The 18,067-nt window shown below is 39.7% G+C and overlaps 1 protein-coding gene across 3 annotated transcripts in view; it reads left to right on the forward strand.

Annotated features, from left to right (window-relative positions):
• Window positions 1-18,067, forward strand: part of BIN2 (bridging integrator 2) — a 36,509-nt gene that overhangs the window by 9,206 nt on the left and 9,236 nt on the right. Inside the window, exons 2-10 of one of the 3 annotated variants that reach the window (XM_081316602.1) lie at window positions 183-263; window positions 807-861; window positions 2,177-2,271; window positions 2,718-2,813; window positions 4,806-4,913; window positions 6,623-6,708; window positions 10,418-10,493; window positions 11,801-11,883; window positions 13,832-14,654. In XM_081316602.1, the coding sequence (XP_081172728.1) occupies window positions 183-263; window positions 807-861; window positions 2,177-2,271; window positions 2,718-2,813; window positions 4,806-4,913; window positions 6,623-6,708; window positions 10,418-10,493; window positions 11,801-11,883; window positions 13,832-14,654 (1,503 nt within the window). Of the gene's footprint in view, window positions 1-182; window positions 862-2,176; window positions 2,272-2,717; window positions 2,814-4,805; window positions 4,914-6,622; window positions 6,709-10,417; window positions 10,494-11,800; window positions 11,884-13,831; window positions 14,655-18,067 lie in introns of all 3 variants that reach the window. The other 2 variants (XM_081316603.1, XM_081316604.1) reach the window with 2 other exon arrangements.

Genomic DNA, 18,067 nt, shown 5'->3' on the forward strand with positions numbered 1-18,067 from the left:
TAGAAGCAGAACTTGATAAACCCATTTCTTTCAGTGCAGTGGCACTCATGGAAACAGGCGCACACTCACTCCATAGACGCACACCTCTAAAATAAGGCTTTGTTCTACTCCCTGGATAAGTGAAGGACAAGAATGTACAGTAACTGTTGCAGTTCTCCTTTCTTTCCCTGTCTATTCCATAGGTTCTACAGAAACTGGGGAAAACCGTGGAAACAAAAGATGAACAATTCGAACAAAGTGCCTATAATTTCCAGCAGCAGCAGGTTGTATGATGGAATTGTGGGAGCAACTTGTTTTCTGGAAATTTGGGGATGGTGGAAAGGTGACATGTACTGCACAAGCCTAGGTCAGATATATGTAGCATTTCTGGCATGCCAGAATATGAAATACCTCTTTACCAGGTTTTGTTTAAGACTCTCAAACTGTTTTTTTTAAATAGAAGCTCAACCTGACTAGGCTGCTATGAAAAATACTGATGATGCTATGTCTATAAATATGGGGGATGCTAAGTTTATGGTAATACAGTAAAACATATTTGGCATAATCTTCTTCTCTGCAGGTTCCTGTATTGTAAAAACACTGGGGGTGGGGGGAAGAGTTCTATAAAACCTCTAACGCAACCTTTCCCAAATTTGGCAGCCCTTTATATAACCTTCAATTCCCTGAATTTTCAACACTGGCCATGTTGAATGGGTAATTCTGGGAGTTGAAATTTATGGACTTGGGAATGACCAAGGTATTCTGATAGGGATGACATGCAGAAATATACTAACTAGAAGTACAATTTCCCTTTCTTTTTCCCCCAGATTGAAGGGCAAAAACTCTACAAAGAACTGAAGGCTTTCCTCATTGCTGTGAAAGGTAGAGAAAACCCAAATTCTAGAATGGCACATTTTCTAAGCTAAGTCAGCAGGCATGGGATCTTAGGTGAAGACTCCTCTGTTATCTGATGAGACACTGTTTAAAGAAAACAGATAGAAGCTTGTCTTTTATCTCCAAACGCTTGTGAAGGCCATTAAAAATCCCATCCTTTCATCAGGGAGCTTCTTGGCAGCATATATGTCTCTTTGACCCTTAATTCTTACACAAAACCCCTGTGAAGAAACAGCCAAGGAAGTTTCATTACAGAAAAGGAATCTAATATGATTCCATAAGGCCTGCCACTAACGAGGATGAGAGAACCCCTTTAATTCCAATTTGTGTACATTTATCTGCCAATTTGTTCTCTTCACAGATAGTATGGTGAAGTTTAGGAAGTTAGGAAGCTGTACTTGTTGCCCCAGAACGCAGTTTTCACATTTTTTAAAAAAAAATTAATATATATTTTATTGATTTTTTTAAAAAACTAACAACCTAGTGCTTAGTTAACAGCCTGTTGTCTGGGTTCACATTTCAAAACAATCAGTAATAGTTAATTTCTATCATATGGTACTCTACATAACGGCTCTCCTTGATTTTCTCTTTTTCCCATATTGTTGTCTTTTGCAAACATTAGGTTAATACACTGCTTAGAATTTTAGTAACAAAGAGGTTAAATATAAACAATTTTCTAACATTTATCCAATTAGTAATAGCATCAGTATAGAACTTCTTTTATAGTTAGTCCTCTTGGTTGCGTTATATGTCCTGTTTTCAACATTCTCATTTAGACTTTTTCTCCACAAAATTGAAATAATTTTATATGTTAAGATTTTCTCCAAGTTGATTTACGGTTAAATACCTAAGCTGTTTCCCTCACAATGATCCTCCCAACAATTACATATCTCATATCATTAAAAAAAATACAATACTACTCATAATAAGAAAGAAAAAAAGAGAAAAACATCTCTCACAAACATCACCAAAGAGTTGAGGTTCCAGCAACTTGATTTTAAACCAGGCTCTTTAATAAGTGAAGATTTCTACTCATTTTTCCACTTCATATATCATGTTATACCATAAGAAAGCTTCTCTTTAAAAAATAATAATAATAGTGTGTTGTATGAATCCAAACAGTTTAGTTTGTAAACTATTCTTTGTGGTTTAGCATAGTGTGTGAACCTATTCAGTTGTGGTTATTTGGCAACTTTGGTTAAAATATGGCTTAGTGTAATATGCAAGTACAGCCATTTATCAGGAGAACGTGCTGACCTAGATTAATAGTGACTTTTGCTATCAGTTATTTTGACTTTCCTAGGAATGCATGAAAGTTCCAAGAAAGTGTCTGAAACATTGCAAGAAATTTACAATGATGAATGGAATGGATATGAAGAATTGAAGGCCATCGTTCAGGTAATTATGATATATTCCAGGTATCAAGGCTGTGACTTTTTAAAGTGAAACATTAGACTTATATCTAATTCCTAGCTGTAGCTATTACAAGAAACCAGTTCTCAGAACTTGGACCTCCATCCTTAATTTTCCAGTATTCTAGAGTATCCTTGAAAATATGTAGGGTATATATCCCACATTTCAGTTTTAAATGACACTAACCATTCTTTTCTCTTCCTTTTGAATACTGTTTGTTCTGCTGCTCAATAAAAAGCCCAATAGAACAAAAGGGTCTAAAGGAGGAAACTAAACCAATTCCTCTTGTTTATTCGCAGTCTCTGTATAAAAGATTTGTACTTTTATTTTTAGAGTGACCCTGTAAACTTCTAGGTCTTCCTGGGAGAAGAGAATAACTGCAGAGGGGTTATTTCAACTACATTTTGAAAAGTGTCTCCCTTTTCTTACAGAGCAATGATCTTCTGTGGGAAGATTATGAGGAAAAACTGGCAGACCAAGCAATCAGGACCATGGACAACTACTTGAGTCAGTTCAATGAAATTAAAGTATGTATTGTACTGTACTTCTGGATTTGTGTGTGCGATACGGTATCCACTGTCTAGAACAGGGCACAGGAATTCTGGGAGTTGAAGTCCACAAGTCATAAAAGAGCCAAGGTTGCCTACCCCTGGTCTAGAACAAAATACAATGCCCAAGAAGTTTAGTTTTTTCTGTTAAAATATTTATAAGGGTTTTTTTTTGCAAAGAATTCATTTGGGCATTATCTTCATCTAACTTCTTTTGGGGGGAAATGTCACCAATCTCACAAGAGGGACCAGCTCATTCCTGAATCTTGCCTTTTCTTTTCTTTTCTTTTTTAATGCATGCAATGTGTGTTCAGACACTGTTCTTTTTTCCCCCACATGTACATGCACATCCACACGCTTCTTTTTCTTTTATTAAAAAAGTACTTTTGAAAAGATATGGCAAAGTTTCTCCCCATACTGACAGTATATGTCCTATATATCCTGTTAAGTATTTACGGTCTCTTTATTTCTTAATTTCTGTGGCAGTCCTTATTTCTAAAGAGCTTAGAAATCAGCAGGTCAAGAACTGGAGAAATACATCAGGAAAGTGCCAGACTAGGTATTCTTTTTGTTCTTTTTGGGAATAGAATAGAATAGAATAGAATAGAATAGAATAGAATAGAATAGAATAGAATAGAATAGAATAGAATAGAATAGAATAGAATAGAATAGAATAGAATAGAATAGAATAGAATAGAATAGAATAGAATAGAATAGAATAGGGAATGGAAGAATAGAATAGAATAGAATAGAATAGAATAGAATAGAATAGAATAGAATAGAATAGAATAGAATAGAATGGAATGGAATGGAATGGAATGGAATGGAATGGAATGGAATGGAATGGAATGGAATAGAATAAGGAATGGAAGAATAGAATAGAATAGAATAGAATAGAATAGAATAGAATAGAATAGAATAGAATAGAATAGAATAGAATAGAATAGAATAGAATAGAATAGAATAGAATAGAATAGAATAGAATAGAATAGAATAGAATAGAATAGAATAGAATAGAATAGAGCTGGAAGGGACCTTGGAGGTCTTCTAGTTCAGCCCCCCCTCCCCCCCGCTCAAGCAGGAGGACCTATACCATGTCAGACAAGTGACTGTCTCTAGCCTCTTCTCAAAAATCTCCAGTGATGGAGCACCCACAATGTCTGGAGGCAAGCTGTTCCACTAAGCATAAAGGTCTTTGATATCAATGGGAGAAGAGGAATCTTAATCCTGATACCTCTAATTTATGCTCAAAACCTTGGCCACCAGTGACATCAATATTTATAAAAGCACATTCTAAATAATCATTTAATTGCCTTATATAAATTGTACAATATCTTACCATATTAATTTTTATGTCAACAATTTTTAAAATTTTATCTGTAGATGATTTTATAGCTTGTCTTACTCTAGCCTTTCTGTACTGTATAGGTTATATTGATATTCAGTGAGTTAACTCTCATTTCGTTTCACTGGTCAGCGACTGAAATAAAATGACTATAAAAATAGGTAAAATGCTTACATTTTTGCTATGTCAAGACACCAGCATCACAAATCCTGAATTATAACACCCAGCATTCTGGAATCCAATGATGACATGAGTTGCAAGGAGAAATCTATCAGGGAATGTAGAAGCTCAGACTGAATAGGCAAAAAAAAGAGAGATAGCTTAGAGTTTTGGTTTTTAATGGGATTTGTAATACTGAATACACAGCCAAAAAACGTTCTCTCCCAAATTTTATCCCAGACACTGAATAAACTTTCTGCAGGGATTCTCTAGATAATCTTACAAGGCCTTGTGCAAAGAAATCCTTACCAATACTTTGCTCTTCTCCTACACACTGAATGGTGCCTTGAAGATTGATTGCTTTGCAGACCAGATTCAGAAAGGCTATTCAGATATTCTTTTAAAACAGTACACAAAGAAGACTATTGTCTCTAGATGTACCTTTGATGTGTCCTCTTCCTTTATAGGAGCGAATTGCTAAGAGGGGGCGTAAACTGGTGGATTATGACATCAGCAGGCATCACTTGGAAACCCTTCAGAATGCCAAAAAGAAAGATGAAGTTAAAATTGCTAAGGTACAAATACCCTCCTGAGGAATCCAGTTAGATACAGATCGAAGGGTTTCTATTCAGACATTTCAGCTTCCATCTTTGGCCGCCATCCTTAGGATCAATAAGTTGGAGGAATCTGTTTGGTGGAGGAATTCTTGGTTCTGTCTAAGGCAAAAAGTGTGCTATTCACACACACACCCAAACACACGCACACCAATTCCTCCAGTGGGCGGAGCCAAACATTTTAGACTTTTTTTTTTTTTGCTTTTGCACTGGAGGAAGTTCATGGAAGGGGTAAGGGGACAAATGGTCTAAAACAATTATTTCACACATGAACTGTCTTCAAAAAGATGTTGGCCTGGTTAATTTGGGGATTTCAGCTGTGGAGGTGGCAGGTATGCATTTCTATACTACAAACATTTACATAAAAAAAAAACTTTGCCAGTTCCAAAAGAGAAGTAAATAGATGATGCCAGAGGAATAGAAAATAAATGTACAGGAAAAAAGGGAACAATCAGCTGTTTTCCTCTACATTTTTAAAAACAAATTCTGCATGCTTTATTGTTTCATTGGTCAGGGATTTATCCCTTCAATTTTCAAAGAGGAAAAGCAGGGGCAATTAATTGCTAAAGGAGCAATGTGATAAGCAGAAAGAAAGAGCAGAAAGAAAAAGCTGATCCCATTTTCCTGTATAGCCTACGGAGAAGAAAAAAAACACACCACGTAATCAGCTTGAGGAAATCCAGAAGGCTGTTTCTAGTGGCAAGCAATGGGGAATAAAGAACCGCTGCCTCTTACTTCTTCTCTAGAACATTTTTTCTCAACCTCAGCAACTTGAAGATGCACGGACTTCAAGCAAGCTGTGGAATTCTGCGAGTTGGTCCGTGCATCTTCAAGTTGCTGAGGTTGAGAAACTTGCTCTAAGAGTGATTATTTTTTCCTTCTATTTTGGTAAAGGGAAACCAGGAAGAACTAAGTGCTGAAGGAAAGTTGAGTAGAGATCAATCTTTCTCCAGCTGATCTCTTCCGTATGTGTTGCCACGGCTGTGTCCAGAACTCCCAGCTCATGTGTGGGAAGTGAGTTTACAGTTCCAGTACATCTGGAAAGCATCAACTTAAGGAAAGACAGTATGAAAAAAAAAATAGCAAGGTGGGAGAAAGGCAGCTTGGGAGCTCTACAAATCCCTCTGCTTTTCTGTGCTGCATACGACCTTGCGGGATGTCAACAATCATCGATAGGTTTACGCAAAGTTAACTTTTTGTGTAAAGAGCATAGCACAAAGGGACAACATGAAGCTACAGCCAATCCACATCTTAGAAATGGGTGGGTCTCAAAAAGTCCCTACAAAAGTTACTGTGATGGCTATTTTTTTTTCCCTTCACAGAAGAGAAAACTTAAAAAGTAGACTGATCATACAACTATTGTTCTATTTATTTGGTTAAATTGAATTTTAATCACCATTTAATGAAATTGTAAAATTAAACGTAGTGGTGGGTTTGTGTGTGTGTGTGTGTGTGTGTGTGTGTGTGTGTGTGTGTTGTTTTTTTAACGTGGACCATCCACTTACTTTTCCTGGCTCTGCCTATTTCTTGGAGAACATCCTCCAGTCTGGAAAAAAAAATGTTAGTCATCTCTGCTGAAGACTGTGTAACCAGAATCTGGGACTTTTTATCCTTGACGGCCTCGCCAGTCTGCAGTTTCTGTCCCTCTAATTAATGTTTGGATTCCATAGGCTGAAGAGGAGTTCTATAAAGCCCAGACTGTCTTTGAGGAACTCAATAAAGAACTACGAGAAGAATTGCCAGTCCTTTACAACAGGTAATGCATGCTGAACATCCAGTAGGAGCTGCAGGGGAAGTGTAGTTGATAGCAACAGGCCCCTCACTTTAGGATTAGGTTGAAAACCTACAAGTCTTGACTTTACACAACTTACCTAGATTGCTAAATTCAGACATGGGAGAAGACTACTGGACATTTAACCAGCACAGCAGATACGAGTCTCTGTTACAGACTTGACTGAAACTATATTAAGATACTGACTGCTCTCTCTCTCTCTCAACATGAGAATACAATTCCTGTTGTTTAAACCTATGGCTGCTGCTTCTGTCTTTTATCATGCTCAAATGGCTCTTTGCTCTGTGCTTCATCTTCCTGAAGCCAAGTTATTTTGGGTTTTTGACATAACTGACATCTCTACCCTGAAAACCTTTAGCTCCATCTCCACTATGCCTCCCATAGGAAGAATTAGGGCTGTGATTCAAAGGACAAATATTCCCAGAGACAACCTGAAAAGAATTTCATTCTTCATTCATGTCCGTTTTCAGCCCTGGGAATATATTTATTGACTATACAAGAGGCAGTTGAGAAAGGAAAGATGGAGATGTAAAAACATTTACAGGCAGTCCTCAGCTTATCACCAAAAGTGAGCCCAAAATTTCTGTTGCTAAGCAAGACAGTTTTTAAGTTAGTTTTGCCCCATTTTGTGACCATTCTTGCCACAATTGTTAAGTGAGTCAACTGCAGTTGTTAAGCTAGTAACACGGTTGTTAAGTGAATCTGACTTCCCCATTCACTTTGCTTGTCAGAAGGTCACTAAAGGGGATGACATGACCCCAGGACACTGCAACTGTCATAAATAAGGGCCAGTTGCCAATTATCTGAATTTTGATCACATGACCATGGGGTTGCTACAACAGTCATAAGTGTGAAAAACAGTCATACGTCATTTTTTCAATGCCATTGTAACTTTGAATGGTCACTAAATGAACTGTTGTTAATTGATGACTCCCTCTATAGCATGAGTGTCAAACTTGCAGTGTCATGTGATGTGTTGAGACGTATCAAAACTGGTTTTTTTTGCTTTGCCGGAGTTGGGGTGGGTGCAGCTTCCGCATGATGCAACTGGCCTGCAGATCAGCAGTTTCACACGCTTGCTCTTAGTTGGGAAGTCATGTCCGACCCATCGCGCCCCCATGGACAACGTTCCTCCAGGCCTTCCTGTCCTCTACCATCTTCTGGAGTCCATTTAAGCTCACGCCTACTGCTTCAGTGACTCCATCCAGCCACCTCATTCTCTGTCGTCCCCCTCTTCTATTGCCCTCAATCTTTCCCAGCATTGGGCTCTTCTCCAGTGAGTCCTTCCTTCTCATTAGGTGGACAAAGAATTTGAGTTTCAATTTGCCTTTTGGTACTGTCCATGGGGTTTTCATGGCAAAGATACTGGAGTGGGTTGCCATTTCCTTCTCCAGTGGATCACATTTTGTCAGAACTCTCTGCTGTGACCTGTCCCTCTTGGTTGGCCCTCCATGGCATAGCTCATAGCTTCATTGAGTTATGCAAGCCCCTTTGCTGTGACAAAGCAGTAATCCATAAAGGGGACCCCTGCTCTACAGCGTAAAAAATACCACTTAGTAAAAAGACCAACTCAGGATAGATGGAAGACCTTTTTTCAGAGTCAAGGTTGACCTGAAAACAACAGTCAGCCATCTTTAAAAATGTACAGAATTTGACTCCATGATTCAAATCAGCTCCCCAGCAACTTATTTTAAAAACATTTTATAATGTTTTTAAACACGCAGTCTGATAGGTGCTCATATTATTATCTCCACCAATTTCTCATGTGGAATATATTTAGCTGTAGAATGCAGAAGCTGTTCTAAACTATAAAACAACAGTGAGAGTGGGAAAGAAATACAAGACTTGGGTGCTTCCCAGAGGAAATAGCAAAGGTGGCCTTCTAATGGGAATCATAGGAGACCACTCAGTCCACAGTCTTTAGTTGCACCCTTTCTGCCTGACCATCCTGGTTTACTTTTTCAACTTTTTTTCTGGTGGCAGGCTAGCTGTTACTTCTTAACCCTTCAGACAGTCCCGAAGATTAGGGTGAAGGTTCATTCTCCAAGCCTGTGGGTTGGTTTCTGAATGTAACCTCCACATCACAAGACCCATCACAAGACTCACTGATGACGCACACCTGACCCATCACAGACCCTCACTTGACACACCCACACCTAAAGAAGAACACTGACGTCCCCTAAACCAGGGGTAGGCAACCTCGGCTCTTTTATGACTCACGGACTTCAACTCCCAGAATTCCTGAGTCAGCTGACTCAGGAATTCTGGGAGTTGAAGTCCGTGAGTCATAAAAGAGCCGAGGTTGCCTACCCCTGCCCTAAACGATGCTGAAGATTTTACCTAGCCTGGTAATGAAACGTTAGGAAACTAACCCACAAGCTTGGAGAACAAACCTTCATCCCTCATCCTACACCCGAGCTATAGATATTCAGCACTATTTCAGTCCAGAAGATTGTTCAAACAGAATAGTGCAAGTGGCAGAATAAAGGCAGAGAATAAGTTGAATTTTTCAGGACTCTGCTATGAAAGCACATTATATAAACTATGCATTTGGTGCTGGGAACGTACTGAGGCCTGGTGGCCATAGGATGGCAGCATAATCGAGGTAAAGTAAGTATTAGTTCTCTGTAAAAAGTGATTTAGATTTAGAAGTAAACTACTAATGGCTTGTAGAAGGAAAAAAAAAGAAGACAACACAAGAAATCCAAATTCTCCCATTTATTCCTCTTTTCTATAACACCCAGTTCCTGAAATGCCTGATGACACCTTATTGGGCATTCTGTTCCTTCTTTCCACCTGCAATCAATACTGGGGCATTCATCAGGTTAAAGTCTCACATTCTGAAAGAAAGTAGGAGGCTTTGGTTCAGGTGATACAAGATCAAATTTTCACTCAGACTCAAAGTTGGATGGGCAAGCCTAATTTAACCACACCAAATTGTTGTAAAATGTTATGGTTTCCGGACATTTTTAGGGGAAAACAAAACAGTGACATTCACAAAGTGTCCAATCTACATTCTATTATGTTCAATACTTTATATATTTGAGTTTGCCATCCAGAATCTTTGTGGAACAGCCTTATAGAACAAATGAACGAATGAACGAACGAATGAATGAATGAATGAATGATGAATGAATGAAAACTAACTAATGGATTGGGACCACACAGAACTTTAGCTTAGTTCTGTACAGAGAACAAACGCAACTAGTAGGTTTTCTCTTGACCCAGTTAAGCGTATTGTGAGAACATAGCCATAGAAGCTATTATGCCATCCCTAGAACAGGCTTAACAGATGAAGAACTTTTTCCAAATTAAGAAAGAATGCAAAAATTCATAGGAGTGATGCTATTCTGCCCATATTGCTTCATTGCCTTACTGACAAAATATGCTAACGCTAACCCTTCAAGTAAACCAGACTTGAAAAACCAAAGTTAGGTATACCAAAACTACTTTTATTATAAGGTTACAGTAATGGAATCTTGCAAGTCTGAAAATGGCTTTCCCCTCCCTTCCTTTTATCCTAAATAGAATTAGGGAGGGTCAAGTCTTGAGATATTTTCCCATTTTCTTGCTGTAATAAGTTGTTTGGCTCACAAATTATTTTTTTTCCTCTCATTGAGTTGCTCAGCTAACTTAACACTGATTTGCCTATTTTGCCTTCATTGTTTCCTAGTCGAATTACGTGCTATGTGACAATATTCCAGAATATTTCCAATCTGAGAGATATTTTCTACAAAGAAATGAGTAAGGTAAATATGCAGTGGTGGAAAACATACCGCTTATTAAGAAAAGACTCCTGGTGTCTTTTTCCCACCCTGGGTCGCTCAGAATTCTGCAGTTGGCTGGAGAATTCTGGGAGCTGAAATCCACACATCCTCCAGGCTGCCAAGGTTGAGAAATGCCACATTAGATTATGCGTGTGGAAACCCAGCAAATGTGAAAGCAACTGTTGCTATTTAAGTGGCCAGAAACCAGGACAGAGCCAGCTGTAGACCAAATAGTATCCTTATCAATTGGTGAGAAGTTTGATTAGCTTGACTTGTGTTTTTTTTAAAAAAAAATCACCACTAAGGCGTCATTTATCCTGTGCCAAAAACATGAGATGTGAGATCTGATAAATGAGACCTGATAAACGAAACCTTCCTCATTTATTAGCAGGAAGATTCAAATCCAGGAAGCCCCCACTGGCACTTGCACAACATCTGCCCAACAATTTTAACATTGATTCTCAATGGAAAGCCAAATGAATCGCTGAACACCCAATCATAGGATGTCCTCAGGGTCACTTGAGTAGTGCAAATGGGTGTGGAGCCTTCTTGGAACTGTTGAAAGGACTGTGTTGTAGACCGGAGGTAGATGATGTCATATCCCCTGCCCCCCGTTGAGAGAGGGCTGTTCAATTTTGACATAGGTGGCCTAGGCAGCATCTCTTTGCCCTGTCTCCCAAGATCTTTCTCACATACCATTACACTCTGACCCATGAAGATTCTCAAAGCAGAAATGCTAGATCTACCAATCAAAAGAAACTAGGCAACTCTTCCACATTTCAAACAGATTCAGACAACAGTGTGAAAGCACAGCAGGGTTACAGCTGGGTGATAACATCCTAGGGATCACCACCAGCACCCCATAAATAGTGTGCATGGTGTCCAGAAAAACCATGGACTCTTCTTTAGCAATATTGCCCAAGCCTTTTCTTCACATTATTGTATTTTTCTTCTGGGTGGAAATATCTGAGGTTAGCGATGTCCTGCTAAACCCTGTAAAAGTGGAAGGATGTGATTTTTTTTAAATGTAATATTCAGAAATTGAGATTTCAATTGTTCAGCCACATGTACCATTTTCAATGAGGGAAGCAAGAGTCATTACTCAGCCAATGACACCTTCAAATCCTCATCAAGAATAAATTCAGGTAACAGAGTTAATAAGTTGAAAGAGCGATAACCTTAATCATAATAGATAGTGATAACAAAGTTGAAGTTGATGATTATGATGATGTGTCTTTGTGATTGTAGTGTATGAATGGTTTTTCCCCCCTAATTCTTCCTGCTTCTAGCTAAACCATGACTTGTATGATGTAATGAGTAAGCTGGACAACCAACATTCCAATAAAGTCTTCATCATTAAAGGGGTCTCCAGGTAAGTGATTTCCTTTCGGCTTTAGATATGTTAGGAGTCTGAGTAACATCCCAGGAAAGCTGAGAGAGAGAGAGAAATCTCCCTCTCTTTCCAAGTAGCTGTCAAGTGAACTAGCTTGACTTTTTTAAAAATGTAAGTAGCAACCCTAGAGCAGCCAGAGATAAAGCAAACAAACCCAGAAGCCATTTCAGCTTTAGTAAGCTTGGAGAAAGAAAGAAAGAAAGAAAGAAAGAAAGAAAGAAAGAAAGAAAGAAAGAAAGAAAGAAAGAAAGAAAGAAAGAAAGAAAGAAAGAAAGAAAGAAAGAAAGAAAGAAAGAAAGAAAGAAAGACGGAAGGAAGGAAGGAAGGAAGGAAGGAAGGAAGGAAGGAAGGAAGGAAGGAAGGAAGGAAGGAAGGAAGGAAGGAAGGAAGGAAGGAAGGAAGCTTTTGCAATAATTCCAACAGTCTCCAGATCTACAGGTAGCTAATTCTATCACTTCTGAACCATTGTTAATAAAGGTAAAGCCTATTCTGAAGTTCAGTGGCCGCTGAAATAACGAGGTGATTTCAGATAGCTTGAAACTAAAAGTACATTAATAATTCCACAGGCTCTTCTTGAATATAGCAGCACTTCTTCCATATAATTATCTTCAAAGGAGTGTTTTAATTACAGCTAGTACTGAATTTTACCTATTGGCAAATTTAAAAGTGGTCTTGCTGTGTCACTCAGGGAATCGTCTCAGTTTCTGCCATGCATTCTACAGGTGAAAAGGAGTCATGCAATTCAAGGGGCTTTGGGACCAGACAGCTGGCCCCTTGCAAAAGTCATGCTGTTTTCCTCACACACTGTATCATGTATGAGAATGAAGAGAGAGGCGGTTCCTTCCAGCAATTTTGGCATGTGTGTTTCAGGTGAAGCTCATTTATAGTGGCAGGTGCCCAGTTGCAGTATCTGGAACCCCCTATCCATTTTTGCTCACAGTAAGGATCCATTTTTAGTGTAATTATAAGAAAATACTTATAATTTCTACATAAAGCAAGTGTACAGAAATAGATAAACAATGTGTAACAAGGGTTTTTTTTAACATCTAGTGCAGGGCTTTTCAACCTTTTCACCCACTGTACCACTTTTAGGTTATGGCAACATCCAAGTACCACCATTCGCCTAGCTCCAGCCATCTATCGCTCAGGCTTGTGCGGTGCTGCCACCGGTTCAGCTCATTCCCCTCCCCCGCTACCACTTTTCTAGGATGGTCGCGTACCACCTGCCAGGTGACAATGTACCACAGGTGGTACCCATACCACTGGTTGAAAAGCCCTGACCTAGTGGGTAATACAACCTGGAGAAGGGAAAGTTACAGAATTTCTGATGGTTAGACTTCTACCTGAACGAGTTTCAGTACTGTGAAGAATGCAGCATCTTCAGTCATTCCAAGAAGCTGCTTCCCTGAGTTTGCTCATAACGACTGTCCCCAAAAGTAACCTTTAATTTCCAAACTGATTTAGGATGATGTGAGTGGTAGTCTAATACAATCTGAAGGGTGTTGTGAGGTGAGCTTTAATGAGGAGTAGCCTTCAAACCACATGTTCTTCCAGCCATTTCCAACTGAGCCACAAAAATTAATTAAGCCATCCAGTCATTCAGAATTGGCTGTGTTGTTTCCTACTGTTTTAAAGTATGTTAATACTTCAACACTTCTTTTATTTGGCATTTGAAACGCCCGCATATGGCTGTCATTTGGGCATAAATAAGGCTTTGATTCTCAAACGGGTTGAGGCTTTGCAAATCCCCAAATTCATAACCAGAAGTGCAAAGTGAATTCCTGCTGAGGATTGCTGGACTTGTAATCTCAGTACATATGAAGAATGCCTGAGTAGGGCATGCTGAACTAATTAAATGTCAGATTGTTGGAGGTTGCATATTCAAAAATTCTAAGACTAGCTTTTTTTTTCCCTCCTCCCAATGCAGCAACAGAGGTTCTTTGGTTATTTCATCCCCAGTAAGGCCAACCAGCAACTCTTTTCTGCCAGCAGGGAATAGCCTAAATGAGGTCCCCACATCTCTCATTGCCACGTCCCCAGATCAAGAAACAGAAACTTTTTCAGCCACCAAGGTGGCATCTACAATTGTATATCATGATGAAGCACAAGAAGAGGTCAAAGAATCGCAAAATGAGGCTGGCCAAGGTGCCGAGTTAGACTCTCAGGCTGTTAGTGGAACAGAAGGCAAAAGCCAAGAGAATCAATCGGAAGAGGTTGAGGTTGTTTCCGGCAGGACCATTGAGGTTGCGGCAGAGAACCTTGCAGTGGAGATTTTATCACAGGCAATGGTTGAAGCTTCTGGCAAAAGGCAAAGCATTTCTAAAGGTTCAGAAGACTCTGCACAGCCCTTCTTGGAAGAAAACATTGAAGCCCATGATACACCTGAAAAAGAGGGTAGTTCTCTGCCCCAGGCAAAGGATGAAATCCCAGCTCTACTGAAACACGGCCTTGAGCATGCCAAAGAGATCCAGGATGAGATGCAGATTGAGAAAGCTAAAGGTGAGGACCACAAAGGGCTGCCTGAGGGGAGCTCTTCTTGCCCTGAAGATGATGATCCCCGAGGTCTTCCCTCTTCAACCAAAGATGAAGGAGACTCAGAAGAGGTCCCATCTGCAACTGATGAATCTGCTCCACCAAATACGGAGACAGATGAGAGTAGCCACAGCGGCAGAGATGGAGAAGATTATAACAGCAGCAGTGAAGGAAGCATGGAAGAAATTGAGATTTCCCCCAAGGGTACCAATGCCCAGGTAAGAGACGAGAAGAAATCTCACCAACCCCTTTTCCAATTGCTAATTAGCCGTAAAAAGCAACTGCTGTAGCTAAAATATTCCAATAGGGTACCTAAAACAAGTTTTGCAACAATGCAAGGATGTTTGTGCTCAGTAGTAATTCAAATGAATAACAATATGATATTTTGCATATTAGACACATCAGTTTGCAGGGGGTGAACAGGTTTGCCGACCCAAAAAAAAAGCCAAGAGGAAAAATTAAATGCCACTGGCTGTCCAGCTCTTTGTTTAGCTACAAAAAGGAGAAGGCCCCTTGTCAGAGCGGGAAAATTGAGACAAAATTATTTTTGCTGTATATGTATCATAAAACTGTCATACAAAACACTTTCTCACAGTTCTTTTGCTCACCATTTAACACCCTATTCTTCTCGCAAGCAGTAGGCCCATCCCCTTTTCTTCCTCTTAGTAGTACATAGCTCAAAAATGTTCCTTGCGTGTCTGATGACATTAACTATTAGTTGGTATAGCTTCCTTGATCATTAAACCATCAACCATTTCCTCTACGTGCCCTCTTAGCTTGACCAAAAGTTTCCTAAACTTCCATAATGGTTTCCTAAGCTACCTCCGTGTTTTTTTTCTAATTAAACAACTGTATTTCCAGCAACATATTTTTGAAAAGTTCCCAACTTTCCCACTCTCCCTTTGACCTGAGGATTTTTATATATGAGACCCACTTAGTACCTCTCTAACCTGGTTTGAAATGGTCTCCTCTGAAATTTAGTTTGTATGTACGACTACACTCCAATTTCATTTTATGTAGACCCTTTAAATGCAAGACGAAATAGCAAAGGTGGCCTTCTAATGGGAATCATAGGAGACCACTCAGTCCACAGTCTTTAGTTGCACCCTTTCTGCCTGACCATCCTGGTTTACTTTTTCAACTTTTTTTCTGGTGGCAGGCTAGCTGTTACTTCTTAACCCTTCAGACAGTCCCGAAGATTAGGGTGAAGGTTCATTCTCCAAGCCTGTCGGTTGGTTTCTGAATGTAACCTCCACATCACAAGACCCATCACAATACCTCCCAAGTCTGCTAATGCTTTATTTTATTTTCAATCAGTTCTTTTCCTGTTGGTTAGGAAAGATCTAGGGGATTCAATTCCCTGGGGTCTTCTCCAGCTGTGTAGGAAATGAGATAGTCAACATGTCCTCTGAAGGACCTTGACGTTTGGGCTGAGTTGGCTTTCCAGCAGAAGTCCAACAAGTTGAAATTTTCTTTTTTCTTCTTCTTCTTTTATTTAGATTACTTTTTTCTTTTTTTCTTCTTTTATTTAGTTTTATTCATTTATAACATAAAATATGAAAATACAAAAGCAAATAGTAGGGAACAATTAAAAAAGGGAAAACAAAAATAGTGTGAAGAAAGCGGGTGGGGTGAGAAAAAACAAAAGACATTGACTTCCAGCTCTCTCTTTTGCAGTAAAATCAGACATTAAAATCAAATCTCAACTTTTTACATTTCTATAGTAGTATGCAGTAGCCATTTCTGTATCGGCACATCGGTCTAATCGGTAAAACCCAAAATCATAATATCATTTTTTTCCACCTCAAGCACAAAGTCCACAAGCGGTTTCCAAGTAGAAACAAAAGTGCTTATGTTCTTGTTCTGTACCAGCCTGCTACCGGCCCTGCAGAAAAGGCAGGGACAACCCCTTTACAAACGGCAAGAGGCTGGAATTACGCCTGCCAAATTTATAGCTACAAAAGCAAACAAGACACGAACCAAGAAACAGGAGCTTTAATAAACACGAACTATCCAAGCGGTTGCCTTCAGCAAACCAGCCCTCCCCACACATTCCCCTTATATAGAGTTCAGGGCGTGGCTTCTCTCTGCCTCCTTCCAAGAAGCCCCATTGCCTTCCTCTGTTTACTCCTAATTGACTGCCTCCTGCGTCGGGCGTCCCTGAACAGGGCCAGCTGTGGGTCATCTTCATCCACGCTGTCAGGCTCACACAGCTGGGTCTCCGTGGTGACCAAGTGGGAGGGGCCTGGCTGAGGGCTCTCATCAGCAAGATCTTCAACCCCCTCAGCAAGGTCTTCAACACCCCCCTCCTCCTCCTCTGAGTCGTCCAACCCAACTGCCGAACCCACAGGCTGACCCTGAATCACAACAGTTCTTTTCTTTTATCAGCACAGTCAATTTGGCCATCTCTGCTAATTCCATCAGTTTTTGTAACCATTCGTCCAAGGTAGGAATCAAGGCATCCTTCCACTTTTGTGCATAGAGCAATCTTGCTGCTGACACCATATATAAAATCAGAATTCCATTTTTTCCCCAGTTCTCTTTCCATTAGGCCCAGAAAGGAAGTTTCTGGTTTAATCTTTATGTTCACTTTAAGAGTTTTCTCCATTAATGTATGAATCCTACTCCAATATTTCTTTGTCTTATCACATGTCCACCATAAAGTCCCTTCTTTACATTTCCAACATTCATTTGAAATACCTTTATACATTCTAGATAACTTATCTTGTGTTAAATAACATCATTTTGTAGAAATTCTCTTTTAGGTTATAATTTAATGTGAATGTTAAGCCTTTTATCCACATATTCTCCCATTGTTCAAACATCACATTATACTCAAAGTTGAAATTTTCCATTGTTTGTACATCTCTCCTCCCTGGAAGTTCTTTCATCAATCCAGGAGGGAAGATTATGAAAATCTTCTGCCTGCCTTGCTGCTTGGTTATTGTTTTCATCCTGGTAAAAGGTAAAGGTAAAGGTTCCCCCGCACATGCATGCTAGTCGTTTCCAATTCTAGGGGCCGGTGCTCATCTCCGTTTCAAAGCCGAAGAGCCAGCGCTTGTCCGAGGACGTCTCCGTGGTCATGTGGCCGGCATGACTAGACGCCAAAGGTGCACGGAACGCTGTTACCTTCCCACCGTAGTGGTCCCTATTTTTCTACTTGCATTTTTATGTGCTTTTGAATTGCTAGGTTGGCAGAAGCTGGGACGAGTAACAGGCGCTCACTCTGTTACGCGGCACTCGGGATTCGACCCGCCAAACTGCCGACCTTCCGATCAACAAGCTAAGCATCCTAACCCACTGAGCCACCGTGTCCCTTTTCATCCTGGTATTCCTACTCAAATCCTCTTAACTGGACCCTTGGTTAAATTCCTGGATCTCTATATGTACTTTCTTCACATACAATGCTGCTCTACAGTGTGCCCTACTCCTTCAATTAAGTTACATCATTTAGTCCCTGCATTTTGCTCATGAGTTTACTCCTACATTTCAGGAATGCTTACAAAATCATCTTTGTCCTTCCACATTAGGATTTCTTGTTTGTTCCCTATATCCCATGTATTGGCATGGAGGCAGTAAAAGCCTTATGTCATACAGTATAACGTGATCTATTTCTTCCTTTTACTTGTCT

This window comes from Vipera berus (assembly GCF_964194415.1).
Source record: "Vipera berus genome assembly, chromosome: 2".
In the NCBI taxonomy this organism is placed as follows: domain Eukaryota; kingdom Metazoa; phylum Chordata; class Lepidosauria; order Squamata; family Viperidae; genus Vipera; species Vipera berus.